The sequence below is a fragment of the Setaria viridis genome, chromosome 1 (assembly GCF_005286985.2).
Source record: "Setaria viridis chromosome 1, Setaria_viridis_v4.0, whole genome shotgun sequence".
NCBI classification, from domain to species: domain Eukaryota; kingdom Viridiplantae; phylum Streptophyta; class Magnoliopsida; order Poales; family Poaceae; genus Setaria; species Setaria viridis.
The window spans coordinates 29,237,049-29,251,545 of record NC_048263.2 but is presented as its reverse complement, the minus strand read 5'-3'; the positions used below and the strand labels follow the sequence as shown (position 1 = coordinate 29,251,545).

Sequence of the window (14,497 nt, the reverse complement as noted above, 5' to 3'; positions counted from 1 at the left end):
TTTAATCATCCCTAATCTTTAATCATCGGGCCCGTGGTTCAGGGGATTAAACTATTTTTCAAGATATGGCTAGAGGGGGAAAAACAAACAAAGAGGGGACATAGACTATTATGATAACAACGACTAATTGTCTTATTTGGCAGTACCATGTGTGTTTGAGCGTCTAAAAAAATATGTAGAAAGCACCATTTAGCTACAATTGACCATTAGGCACCAGATTTTCCACAATCGATATTTACAACTTCCTATTCGGGGAAATTGTTGGTAGTACTTCTCTCTTCGTGCTGGGAAACTCTTGTGTTCATAGATGACGATTGAGCTCAGGCGCACCAGATTACAAATAATATTTTTTTAATCTGTAAAACGCATCGATGATAACATTTTTAAAATAATTTACAAACTACAAGACAATGAAAATGAAAATGGTTAGCCAGGACCATGCACGCTCAAGTTATTCTTGTTCCAAAGTAGCACTCCTCGTACATTTTTTCGACGCAAGCAAACTGTTTTTCTCTACAGTTGTTTTCAATATCCTCCCGCGTGGTGAGATCGTTGACTCGCCATAGGATAATCGAAAAAACCCCTGGCTCGGGTGAGCGTCAACCCCATCGGCTCCAGACGATCGAGCTCAGCTAATAGACACTGCCTCTACCAATAAAAATATTCACCGCCGCGCGCGCCTTGAACAATATGATATGATGTTGAGGCTGGCCCTGCACACGTAACCCTCTGCTCGCTCATGATTGGAATCTGGCCAGCCAGAGAGAGAGAGAGGGAGAGAGGGCGTGGCGATCGAGCGATGGCGACGTGCGGTCGCAGGGAGCGGATCGATGTGGATGTGCCGTGTGCGAGTGCGAGGAACCGAGAGTGAAGGTGGCGCGAAGCAGCACGCGGGATCTGCCTTCGTGCGCCTAATCATGGCTTGGTCGAGCTAATCGGTTTGTTAATGCCTGGTCCGAGCGTCTGACAGGGGGCACTTGGCGGATGCAGAGCACGGACGGATTTCTTGGGATTAGGGTGGTGCTCGTGGGGCATTTGTTTTTTTTGTTTTTTTTAATGTTTGACTTGTTTTCGTACTTGCTCGGTTTGTGAGTTTGTGACTAGCCAGAGTTTGCGTTTTGCACGAAGTATGGACACGTTCTACGTTTCGTACGAAGTAGTACGGATATTGGCGCTCCGATCCCATGCCTGTGCAATCGCGCGTAATTACCCTGAAAATGTCGACAAGGGATTCTGTCAGTAGATATTGAAATTATCAAACACAGTTACCACCATAACCTAGTAATACTGAAAGAAATAGCCACACTACTAAGAAAATACAAATGATGTCAACACATATCGGTACAACCACCTCCGCTAACCATTCGAGCTCATGTTGAATAACTGAATTAAAAATATGTAGTAAATAGCTTTTAGATGAACATCCTTGTTCAAAATAATCAAGGTTAATTAAGCTGAAAAAGTTTGGCCGCCACTCTATTTTGCGTCCATTTTCCTTTCCTTATTTTTTTCTAAAAAAACAATAATATCTTCTTGCTAATTTCATATCACGCTTATCGATATTGCTTACTATGTTAAATAGTAGGGCCATCGGCGCTATAGTAGTTTACAACAGTTGCCACCATAATATTATTGTACCAAACAGCAGGCTATAGCGGCTTAGCATATCTCCCAGTTAAATACTATATCCCACTATTTAAAACATTAATATTGACAAGGCATTATTATGATATCACAATTAATAACACAGCCTAATTGCAATTTATTAGCATATGGATCCCAGCCCATCGACCGCAAGCCCAAGCACCACCCGTGCATTCTTTTCATTCCAATTTACTCTTCACTAATGCAGGTTTGCATATGCCACGTATTTCCTTCATCCTAAATTATATTATAGGTCGTTTTGACTTTTCTAAATTTATAGATTTTGCTATGCACCTAGATATATATATAATTCTAGACTTAGAAAAACTAAAACAACTTATAATTTGAAATAAATGGAGTATTTCTCTTCTTCCACTCGTCTGGATCCGATGCTCATGCTCATCAAGGCCAAGGCTTTGGTTCCTTATGCCGATGACGTCACTGAATGCAGCTGTAGCTTGGCGGCCATTTATTTATCTCTGTCATCAACTGTACAACGGACCTCGAGTCCTCGTCCTCAGCCGCAGAGCTTTGCTTACGGTTGAAGCAGGAGGTGGCAGGCGGATGGACGAACGGGTCGCGGACGTAACCCAAAGTTCCAAACGCGGTGGGAGCAACGGTCACTCGCAGCACTGGTCGTTTTCTCCGGCCTCCCAAGTCAAAAGTGACCTGCATCTAGAACCACCACTTCAGACGTAGATAGGGAGGAATTTTCCTCTAGAAAGGCTGGATGGGCGCCCACAGTTGGAGTGAACGCTCGAGATTTCCCTAAACAAGAGCCTCCATTTTCAAACAAACCCTAGCTAGAATAAAAAAAGATGCTCAGGGCGTTCCCCCACTGGACCGTGTACGAAATTTGCACGATATTATTTCAGAATGGGCAAATTATAAACTGCTTCTGGATCACATCGCATTGCACCAGCCACTAGGTCAAGTGATCCTGTGACTTGTGAGGTCCAGTACAAAGGCACAGGTAATGAGGGAGTAGGTTGAAAAAGGAAACAGAGGTGGGAAAACCTGACATACAGAGACCTAACCTGGACAAGATGCATCAGTTCAACGTAACTTTTCAAGATATCTTAGTGCAACTACAGCAGTTTTACTGGCGGATATGAGGTCGCCGTCGCTTGTACATGCAAGGTTTCTCCACTAGTTCAGCTCGGCCCTTGTTTACTTCCCTCCAAACTCCCAACTCTGACACTATGCAAAAAGAAGATTTCCCATCACATCAAACTTGCGGTACATGCATGGAGTACTAAATGTAGACGAAATCAAAAACTAATTGCACAGTTTTGTTGTACTTTGCGAGACGAATCTTTTAAGCCTAATTAGTCAATATTTGGATAATAATTCACAAATACAAACGAAACGCTACAGTGTCGCATTTATGGCAAAATACCAATTTGGCACCTCCCAACTTGGGAAGTAAACAAGGGCTCGGTGAGCTTCCTCAGCTTTCTTAACCAAGGAGGCCAATACACCGTTGTTTTGAGTCATGCATCGATGGGCAGAGACCAATGCTTGGTACGTCCTCAAACAAGCTCCATAATTTATGATCTTACCTCTGTAACCATCTGCATCTCTCAGCAACTTTGATTGTACATCTTTTGAAAACATCTGCAAGAGACGAGACAAGACTCTCCCATTACGTGTAAATGAAATGCATAGCAAGCAGCAGCTGAGAACACAATTTTTACCTACTACTCCCTCCGTCCCAAATTACTATTCGTTTTAGATTTTCTAGATACATAGCTTTTGCTATGCACCTAGATATATATTATGTCTAGATACGTAGCAAAAGCTATGTATCAAGAAAAATCGAAACGAACAGTAATTTGGGACGGAAGGAGTAGCACGTATGGTCTACCTCATCTGCATCACCAATTTCATGGGTGCATATGATCTTAAAAGCAGTTGCAAGTTTCAGAGCGCCCCAATTCTTGGATTCAATGCCAGACACATCGGGCATGTTCGCTTCAGCTTATAAGCCGGCTGAAAAGCTGAAACGGCTGATTTTTTGTAAGAGAAAAATAATGTTTGGTGGCTGATAAGCCGGCTGAATAAGCTGAAGCGAACACGCCGATCCTTAAGGTAGCGACAAAAAGTGCGCAAGGCTAGGTCCTCTTTCTCCTCTAAGGCATCACAGTTAAATAAGGCGGATGCAGTCACGACACTTTGCTCTTTTACCTAGATACAAAGAGTGCTGTTTCATCACTGAAAGAAAAATGCAGAGGCAAACAGAAAAGATTGCATCCAAGGCTTGTGAAAATTTAGGAGTCCAAGTGCGCGCTCATAGGGACACAGACCTCATTAGGCAGCTCTGATTTTTCTTTGCGCACCAACCTGTTCATGAAACGCTGCATGCCCCACGTTAGCTCCATCACAATTTCGTCATGCAGGCAAGGTATTCCCTGAAAGAAGTCAACCAAAAATTGCGCTCAAAATGTTCATCATCGTAGGTATAAGCAAACAAGGAGCTTTATACTCACCAAGCTTGATTCGATGATTGATTTATATTCCCTCTTTCCAACAACCAATGTCTGCCCGGGGCGATGCCACTTCACGATCATCTCAGCAAGCTGTCTGGAAACACCACTACCAACACCAATGGCACTGGACTTGTCGTCAAAAGTTTGAAATTCCTTCAGCCAAACTACCTGATAAACGAAATGAACAGATATTAGCACGCTCAGGGGCAAAAAGAAACAAATAATCAAATACCATGCAATGCATCGGTCAGGGCAGCCTAGACCTATTTTCAATTCAGTAGATACAAACTGGAAGGTGATAAACGAGGATAAAACATGTCGATCGTATCAATTTTGTGCGACGAGCAACTGAGGAAATAAGTGGTAAAACTGAGAAGGGAAGATGACCACTCACATCGTTTGCCCCTTCCACGTACTCTGGAGACAAGGATAAAAAAATAAGACTTAGGGGTGTTTGGTAGTACTCCACTTCAAATTTTTTAGCTCCACTCCACCTCAGTTCCACCCCACCAACTCCAAGAAAAAATTAGAGTTGTCCACATATTTAGCAAAAAAAACACGTATCCAGCTTTAGAAACAGAAGGTCTTATTGTGAAAAGTCTATTATACACTTGTAAATAGGACTCGTGTGACAGTCACCTTTAATTTCTCTCCTCCACTCTCCTCTGCCAACATCGACCTCCTCATTCATAGCTGCCCCAGTCGAGCTTATCCCCCGGCACAGCAGAAGCATAGGGTGCGGCAGCGGCTCAATCCCGTGGGTAGGGGCGCGCAGCCCTAGGGGTGGCAGCAGCGGGGTCCCGCGGTCAGCGGCGGCGCGGTTCAATGGATGCAGCGGCGTCACGGTCCAACAGGCAACTCCGGTGGGCACCAGTGCCGTGGGAGGCCTGCCCTACCGAGCAGCAAGAGGGAGGAAACAGCGACAGGCCAAGTGGATTAAAAAATTAGAAACAAAGAGGTAAGTTGTGTAACCAATGGTAATAGTATGTAAATAACCCACAACTTCACGAGGAGATATGAAATTGGTGTTTTTGGAGCACCCCCTAAGGTACTCAGGAAAAACATGGATCTGACACCTAGCTCCACGTTTTTTCTGGAGCCGTAGTTTGTGGAGTTGGACGTGTTTGGCAGGAAGTTTTGTGGAGTTAGTAGAGTAAAGTTGTTTTTTGTGGAGTGGAGTGGAGTGCTACCAAACATCCCCTATTAGGTCAACATAGATGAAGAGATTGAGCTAGGAAGCAAGTGCATCGTTAGACAACCAATGACGGAAGATCAAATTACTTCTAGTGCGTCTGGTCTGTAGAGGTGGATGCCATAAAAACAAAAAATTGTGAAGCCAGTGGGCTTCTCAAACAGCAGCAAGACAACCCCACAATTATCCACAAAGCTATCACCTGCGAACACAGGATTATTTAAGCAAAATCAAGCAAGCTGGATTACCGAGAAAAAAAGGAAAAGTCTATCTGCCGACCAGTCGCGCTGGAGTGCAATCACGCAACTGATTCACCCAGTAGACCCCCACGAGCAAACCACCATCCTCTTTGATTTGGCCCGAGCAACCGCCGCCCTCTCAATTTTTGTGCGTTACCGGGCATAGCCTGCTACAGTCTGGTTAGGGGTAGGTGTCGTAACCCACGTATTTTTGTTTCGTGTTTTGCTTTGAAAAAATACGTTAACTTTCTAGTGAGATGTCCATTTTCAATTTCGTTCGCACCATTGTATTCATCGTAACAGATCCGCATACGTTTTAAAATAATTTTTATAAACTAACAACTTATATTAAATGTACAGTAGCTACCTATGTGTTAAGTGTGTAGCAACTTGTATGTAAAATTATCAACAAATTATGTATATAAATTGTTACAAAAATAATTTTACCCTTCCTCGTATCGTTTACCTCTATAAGTTGTTATATATCTACACAAGTTATCACGTTATCTCCATATAAGTTACTACATACTACATAATATTTTTACACACAATTTGTTATCCAATCTTTACATAACTTGATACATTTGCCTCTATAAATTTGTAGCATACAACAAAAGTTGCTATATGTAATCGTTGTAAAATTTTGATACATTGCATCTACATAGGTTGTTACATTGCAATCCGTTGTCGGATTTAGTGACCGGCGGTCCACCATGGGGTTACCTAGGTGGTAGATTTATAGGCGGAGAAGATCGCAAGATAAAGAACTCGAATGGTAACACAGTGACGCAAGGTTTAGACAGGTTCGGGCCTCCGAAGAGTAATACCCTACGTCATGTGTTCTGGTGGATTGTAGTGCTAGTCATGTGTTCTTGTGGATTGTATTGCAAGTGCATTGGGTTAAGTTTCCGTACCCTCGGGGGGCGTCCCTAGCCACCTTATATAGGCTGACGACCTAGGATTGCAATCGAATAGGATCCAATCCTAATCGGTTGTTACATGGAAAGCAATATGAGTCGAACTACAACAAATATCATGCAATATCCGAGCAGAATTCGTTCGCACGGCCTCCAAGCTTGTGCTCCACATATCTTCATGCCTTGGTCCACACGGTATGGTCGGGTGAGCCCACCTGTCAGGGCCAACCAGTATCCTGATCGGTAGGGACCCGTGGGTAGCCTTATCCCTTAGTCGTCTATTAATCTGTATATAAGTTTATGCATAAGTTGCTACACAGTTTGTACATAAATTACTACTTACAATCAATATAACTTGTTTAAAATATATCGATCGTGGATCTTATTTTGTAGATCTCGTCTAAAGAAATATAACGCTCTGTTTGGTTACCACCTCCTAAAATTTTAGTGACTAAAAGATAACTAAAAACTGACTAAAGAGCCAAACAGTCGGACTAAAAGGTGACTGAAACTTTTAGGAGGCTCAAAACTTTGTAGTCCCCCCACCCCTCCTAAAAGGTCCTAAAACCAATTCTGGACTCCCACTGCCACTCATTTATTACCCCCTCTCTCTCCCACCCTCCCTCCCGCCCAGCCCCTCGCCACCATTCCGCCTGCCGCCGACGTCCCTCCCGCTGCACTTCCGCCCAGCTCCAGCCGCTCGCCGCCGCCACCTAAGGCCGTGCAACCGGTCCAGTCCCCTCCCCTCCCTAATGTCCACCCATTCGTGCCGCCACCGGCGCCCAGGAACATCTGACCCACCAGCACCAGCGGCGGCCACAGGCAGCACGCGCAGCACCAACCACGTGCTTCGCCGGGGGTGCCACGGCGGGGGGGGGGGGGGGGGGGGGCAGATCCAGAGCTTGAAGAAGATGCTATAGATCTTCATGCCCGGCCCTAAGGCGTTGTTGCTCCGATCGCTGCGCTCGTCGAGGACCTAGGGCGCGCCGGGCCTCATGGATGCCCTCATCGGCGATGCCACCAACTAACTGCTCCACCTTCCTCCCGGCGAGCGGCGACGTCGCGCCGGCGTGGGGCTCCACCTCCCTCGCGCCAGAGGGTGGCCATAGCGGGCGTGGGGCTCCGCCTCCCTCCCGGCAAGCGGCGCAGGCGTGGCTCCTTGACGAGCGCGGCGATGGAGGAGGATGCTGGTCGGGTTGGAAGGATTAGGATGGAGGGGAACAAGGACTGGGAGGGAACAGGGTAGCAGGCGGGTAGGGAGAGGGGCTAAATGATAATCTTGTCATAACATTTAATGGTTTTAGTTACTTTTAGTCACTTGAACTAAACACCCTTTAGTCCATGGACTAAAGTGGAAAGAACCAAACATGGTCTAAATGTGCGAACGGATTTTAAAAAGTACATCTCTTGGATTTTAAAAAGTACATCTTAGGAGAGAGTTATGGCAATTTGAAGAAAATGAAACCAGTTTTCCAACACTAACGCCATTAATGGCGACGTTCTGCTCACCTGCGCTATGATAGTTTTTCCTAAACTAATTGGTGGACACGTGGTAGCATTAGCATGGATTTTTCAAGGGTATTGGCATGATCTGGGGGGTCGCGCGCTCGCGCCGAGCGTCGCGCGTTAGCGCGGTCCAAAAAAGGATGCATGCAGACCAATCGTTCATCCGAATATCAAAAGCGTGGAGCCAGCCCTGGAACTGGAATGGATCCGAATCCGAGGCTAAAAGGCCCTCCCCGGTGCCTGATTCACCGCAGTCGAACCAGCATCCGGTGTAGGGTTTCCATTCATCATCCTTAACTGGGTGAGATTGAGAGAGAGAAAGATGGCTGCTCACCTAGAGTGGCTCTTAGCTCCCCCATGGGACGGTTAATGTCGATCCAGGGTCGTCGACTCGCCGGAGAAAGACCGGGAGGAGGAGCACGCCCGCGGCGGCGGCGCCGCCCGACGGGAGGGGGCATTGCGAAGTAGGTTTAGTTGAGAGATGAGCGGCGTCTGTGCTGTTTCTTTGGCGCTGAACTGATGCCAGATGGTGAACAAATGGCCTCACGAGAGAACCGCAATCTTGTGTTGCTCGGAATATCGGATCACATTCCTGCATGCGATCCGTCCTCGTACCCCCTACATGCATTGATGCATTGCACGATTCTGTAGACGCTGGATCGGCACCCAAAATTTGAGAGAACGCTCAAGATTTCCAAAACAAGCGCATCAAAATTTGACCGGACGATTCGTCCGCTGGTCCGCACACGGCAAATTATAAACTTATTACTTCCGGATCACATCGCATCACACTTGCGAGGTCCAATACACAAAAGACACGGCCAATGTGAGAATAGGACGAAACACGAAACAGAGGTGTCAAAGCCTGGCAATAGAGACCTTCTAATCTAGACAACATGCATCGGTTCAAGTAACTTTTCAAGAGGTCCAGTGCAACTACAGTTTTACGGGCGGATATGAGATCATCGTCGTTTGTACATGCAAGCTTTCAACTGGGGCCAGTCGATTCTCTTTGCCACTTTACTCTTTTCCTGCAGGGTCATGGCAAGCCACTGAGCTCAGCGTGAAGGCCGAATCATGGCGCGACAGTAATCAGCAAAAGTTGCAACTAACCTTTTTCCTGAAGTAGAACAGAACGAACATTTTATTTTTCATGTCCTGAAGAAAGGATACCAGCAACCAATTAGAAAGCATGATCAAACGAATCTATTTCCAAGCAAATGAAGCTTAGCTAACATGAAATATTTTATCAATACAAAATGCATTTTATATCAGAAATTATGTAAGGTGCCAAAATGAAAGGGACTGAACAAACTCCGAGCCCATTAACATGGCAATCACAAATCAATGCAAGCATTTCACAACCACCATTACAATATCAGCTCCGCAAAGAGAGTAGTCAACAAGCTGATTAGTTTCTGAATCACATTGCAAAGACGCAATGGGTATAGTTCTAAGAGTCATAATCTGCTATTCTGCTATTAATCTATGCACTGAAGCCACATAGCAGCACCATATATTTAGGGGTACCCAGTTATTTTCATTCTGCAGGACTAACATACATGAATAATACAGTGCTGGCCACTTGGTTTTTACTAAAACACACGCCTTGTGTCAGACATCATGCACGCAATAAAAATAAACCAGGAGCAAATAAACAGTGAATGGAATGGATCTCCATTGCTAATGAAATGTATTTATTCTACAGTAAGCATGAGATATCGATTTTCAGCCAACAACTGCAAGTGAACAAAAGTCTCAAATTGAAGAAATTCAAGGCAAGCATTTGAGTTACTTTTTTATCAGCTCATGAATGGGTCATACGATCGGTCTTACATACACGGAGGGTAGACTGATTGGGTCAGTAGGGAACCAATGCATATGTTTTAGTACTCGTAGGAAATTTATACAGGTACCTCATCATGATAATTCAACTCAATAACTCAGCTGAGGTAAATACTAAAGATACAAACCTTTGAAACAAGGGAAAAGCCAAGCTGGATGATGGCTTTAGAGAACTTTTCAGGATCAGCGCCTCCATTATTTGGATCTAGCCTACTTCGCACTTCAGCAATAACAAGCCAACCACTGCATAAAGAAATCTATCAGTAAAGAAAACAGGAGGCACAAACCCTTTGCAGTAAGAGCTGCTGCAGCTAATGATTTAAGCAGACCTTGGCTTGAGAACCCTATTTGCTTCCTCCAAGTAATTTGGATAGTTGGTCCCCATCAAAGAAAGACAAAATATTGCAACATCTACAGAGGACGACTCCAATGGTGTCTGCAGAGGTGGGAAAAAATGTTTAGTTGAATTAATGATTTGAACACCAATTGAAGGTTTGGCACCCATTTTATTCAGTTTGAATATTCCTGGGTTCATACAAGGGAAAACCAGAATACTTGATGGAAAAACAGAAGATCCCTTTGAACAGCCTGTTGTAATAGGGAAGTTCTATGTCATAAATTAATTCATTTGCATGTTACTAGTATTAGGAATTAAAAAATATTCAAAAAGAGAAATGGTAAAAATCATAGGAACTCATTTGATGAAGTGAAGGCATAGATCATAATCATCAACAAGAACAATGAACAATATGATTTGTCATTCTGATTATTTGAGTCATCTGACAATTCAATTTCCTATAAGTCAGTGAACACGACACAGATGCAATTATGTCATATTAAAAAAAATACATAAAGCATTTTTTGCTCAATTGATGCATCAAAATGTATTAGGATATTAGGTTGTCAGTGCTTACATGAGCCATATCACAAGCAATCACTGAAGGATCATCTGAAACAAGATCAATGGAGAAAACCTTGTTCTTCACATTTTTTGCAACTGCTGCGTTGCCTGCAAAGCGTAAATTGCATTCTTATAATTACGCGGTAAACAAAAAGATGGAAGAGGGAAAAAAAACTTGCAAAAGCCATAAGTTTCAGGGCTGTAAGATTAATGTTACCACAGCCAAAATCAGCAACAGTCCACGATGTCTTATGACTCTTCAACCAATTGATTATTACATTTACTGGCTGCTCTGGCCAACGTGACATCTGTTCTTGATATCCTGTATGATACTAAAAGAGAGTAACGTGAATTCAAGCATGTAATCTGATGGACGTGATTAATTAGTTCCTTGACTCAGAGTGTGCCAAATCCTTTTTGCACAATGATCACAGCAAGAAATTCTTGATGAACTATGCAAACCAAATTATATTAAAAAGTTAAAGAACAAAATAAATAAAATGAGTCTAGTACTGTACTTATAGTTTTCAGGAGATCAATTATGCGCATCCGCACCTACCCCAAATTTATGTTAGCTAGAAACAATGGCAAGATGGAATTTTCTTTTAGTATTAGCAGACGTCAGTATTAAAACAGGGAAGAAAAATAACTTACCACATCAAAAAGACTAGGGTCTTTTTGGAAGTAGTCAAATGCATCCTGCCCACTGGAAAGATAAACAGCATGTGTGAAAATTTGAAACATGCGAGAAAAGATCTCTGCTATCTATGAATTCCAAGAGTTAAAGGCCCTTTTAGTAATTCAGAATAGTATGCTTTATTTAACAGTGGCAAGTCCAAGGCACAACAAACAGTGAAAATATCAAGGGCAATGATAGTCTACATAGCCCCCATCACTGTAATGAATGATAATTATCAGTATTTGCACAGAGAGTAGGAGCTAGTAGAAACAAAACCATGTAACTATATTATCTTAACATACAAATTCGTACGCCCAACTGTTGTCTAAAATTGTTATATACAGTCCAGAAAGTATAGCATTCAAGCCATCCAACACAATCAAATAGAGGTGTGGTATGTAGAATGTGAACCTGCAAGTGTACAGCGTCTCGTTTAGCATTCTGAAATGGCCACCATATAACCTTGCACGCATCTAAAATGTCACCAAACAACAAATTGATTAATTTGCTCAAAGAAAACAACCAAAGAAGGAAACAGGAGGAAGACCCCATGAGGCCAAATATCAAGCCATCTTTAACATCCCCTACTGACTTCGCAACATTTGTTAGATTTTTCAATTAGCAACAAATGTACACCAAATGTGATTGTGCGAATTGGAGCAATACACTAGACTCGACGAAGCACAATGGCCTATTGGGGCGCTCCCAAATATAGTAATTAGATACACAAAAAGATTACCAAGAATTGCTCGTCCTACACGAACGTCAATACATCCATCATCTCACCGAGCACAACCTACTGTAAAGATTCGCACTAAGCAGCTCAACAAAGCTTGCAACTGCAAGCGACGAAGTCTCCATAGTCCCCTCCGCTGCCTGAATACTCCCCGGGCCATAAACTCCTAGGAATCTGCAATCCAAGTAATATAGGTTACCTTGTCGAGTTTTATCGAGGTATTGTCTCGCTTGGGCGTGACCGCGGCCTGGCCGGCGCCGTCCTTACGCCGCCGCTTCGCCGGAGGGGAGGACGGCGGTGGGGGCGCCACCGCTGGCCGAGGCGCTTGTTGCGATGATGACGAAGGCTTCCCGCGATTCCGGGAACCACCTCGCCGGCGCCGCTTGCGGCCACCGGCGGCGGACTCCTGCGGAGGCTCCATGGGGACGCACGCGACGAGGCTGCGCGAGGGTTCCTGGTTCTAGCAGGTTGTGCGGCTGGCATTGTGGCCCACTATCGCAAAGCTACATTGCTGCATCCGGAACCCGGGCCGCCAATACCCTTGCTGGGCCGGCCGGAGGCCGTGTCCTTTAGCCGGCTCCCTTTTTTGCCGTTAGAGCATTCGAGCCAATATTGGGAGCAAACAAAAAAAACCCTCTCCAACGGTAGCCCAAACCGGTACCCAATCTTTTCGCGCGCCCAATACCAGCGGCCATTCGAGCTAAATTTCCGCCGCTAGGTCGCACTCCCAATCCCCGATGGCCTTCAGCTTTTTTTTCTTCCTCCCGCGTAATTTCACCTCCTATAGCCTCTGTTTGTATCCGCTTATTTCCCGCTTATCTGTGAAAATAAGCAATAAGCCCACCCAAACACCTAGCTTATTTTTCGCTTACCCCCTAAGCCGCTTAGTCCACAATCCAAAAAACAATTGGGGCACCGCTTATCCAGTAAGCGAGCTCGGGGGCGCTTCTCAGGTAAGCATCGCGATTTTTACCCCCGCTACCCCCACCGACTCCTGCCGTCCGCTCCTCGCGCCCGCCGCCGGGTGCGTCCGCCGCCCGCCACCCTCTGACTGGCGCCACCCCTGGGCTTGCCCCCACCGCCGGCCGCCCCTGCCCTCCTCCCTTCCTCCGACGCCACCCCGGGGCGGGCCGCCGGCCGCCCCTGCCCACCTCCTTTCCTCCGGCACCGCCCCGAGGCTTGGCCCCCACCGCCGGCCGCCCCTGCCCTCCTCCCTTCCTCCGGCGCCGTCTCCCGCGACTCCCACGACCGCTGCCGGCTCCGTCCGCCGCCCACCTTCCTGCAACCGACGAGGCGCCCCTGGGCTCGCCCTCCGCCGTCGGTCGCCCCTGCCCGCCTCCCTTCCTCCAGCGCCGCCTCCCGCGACTCCCACGACCGATGCCGGCTCCCGTCCGCCGCCCACCTTCCTGCAACCGACGAGGCACCCCTGGGCTCGCCCTCCGCCGCCGGCCGCCCCTGCCGCCTGCACTGCCCACGCGCTCCCCGGTCCCGGCATCATTCTCGCCGCCAGTCGCCAGCTGCTCTGCTGCTGTGCGCGCGTTGTCTCCACCCTGGTGGCCGTGGGGACTGGGGACAAAAGGGGCAGAGGCCGCAGAGCAAACAGGAAACGGTGAAGTGTTGAGGGGCATTCAGGTCAATTTACCAACCAGGACAGACAATCGACACAAAATAATCAGGATTGCCAAACACCCTGCTTATTTAGACAGCAGATTCTCTAGCCAGCAGGCTTATCAGATAAGCTTGTGTTGGCGCTAGAAATCAGTTGATCGAATTCCCAGCGTCGGACAGACGACCCGGGAGAATCTGCTTAGCTCCTGTTCGGGTGATTGCCCTGGTGCGGTTCGCGCGGCGTGCCAGCCAATCTAACCTGTTGATTGGCAAGGAAAGAAACGTGTCAATTCCCAGAGGTTGCGATCGGCTAAGGTTCCGATCTCGAGAAAGCTTATCAGCGAATCGGCCGATTTGCAGTAATAAAGAAATCGGCTATAATGCAGTCGACTACCAGGCAACGTTTATAAAGAAAACTGCTAGAGTAATCTAAACAACGCTACAGTAGCAACACTAGGAACAGATCTGATCGGCTATGCATGAAATAGGTAGATTAAACAGCGAAGTACAAGAAAAGCCGAAATTTACTGATTCCTAGCTAGATAACTGGTGATAAAACTAGAACAACAGGTAAAACCTAGAATTCTAGTAAATATCGATAACTGATGAATAAATCTAACCGAAACGACAGCGATGCGCCCGAAGTTAAAGCTTAGAATTTACTCGATAAACGGAACTTACAAAATTGGCCGGAGGTCAAGTTGATGCAGCCCCGCCAACCCGTACGAACTCGTGAAAAAG

General features: G+C 45.9%; 2 protein-coding genes across 2 annotated transcripts; both read right to left on the bottom strand.

Moving 5' to 3' along the window:
- Positions 1-2,676: 2,676 nt before the first annotated feature.
- On the bottom strand, positions 2,677-5,728 carry LOC140221664 (uncharacterized). The gene is made up of 8 exons (XM_072291399.1): positions 5,722-5,728; positions 5,415-5,527; positions 4,134-4,301; positions 3,951-4,055; positions 3,744-3,831; positions 3,512-3,624; positions 3,207-3,261; positions 2,677-2,681 (listed from the first exon to the last, which is right to left on the bottom strand). Exons 1-8 carry the CDS (start codon positions 5,726-5,728, stop codon positions 2,677-2,679), a joined length of 654 nt encoding a protein of 217 aa, XP_072147500.1.
- Positions 5,729-8,678: 2,950 nt separating this feature from the next.
- LOC117842223 (ribosomal RNA-processing protein 8) lies at positions 8,679-12,629 on the bottom strand. Its single transcript, XM_034722635.2, has 9 exons — positions 12,348-12,629; positions 11,824-11,885; positions 11,388-11,439; positions 10,951-11,065; positions 10,747-10,841; positions 10,162-10,268; positions 9,961-10,075; positions 9,101-9,145; positions 8,679-9,018 (listed from the first exon to the last, which is right to left on the bottom strand). Exons 1-9 carry the CDS (start codon positions 12,567-12,569, stop codon positions 8,950-8,952), a joined length of 882 nt encoding a protein of 293 aa, XP_034578526.1. The 5' UTR covers positions 12,570-12,629; the 3' UTR covers positions 8,679-8,949.
- Positions 12,630-14,497: the final 1,868 nt, after the last annotated feature.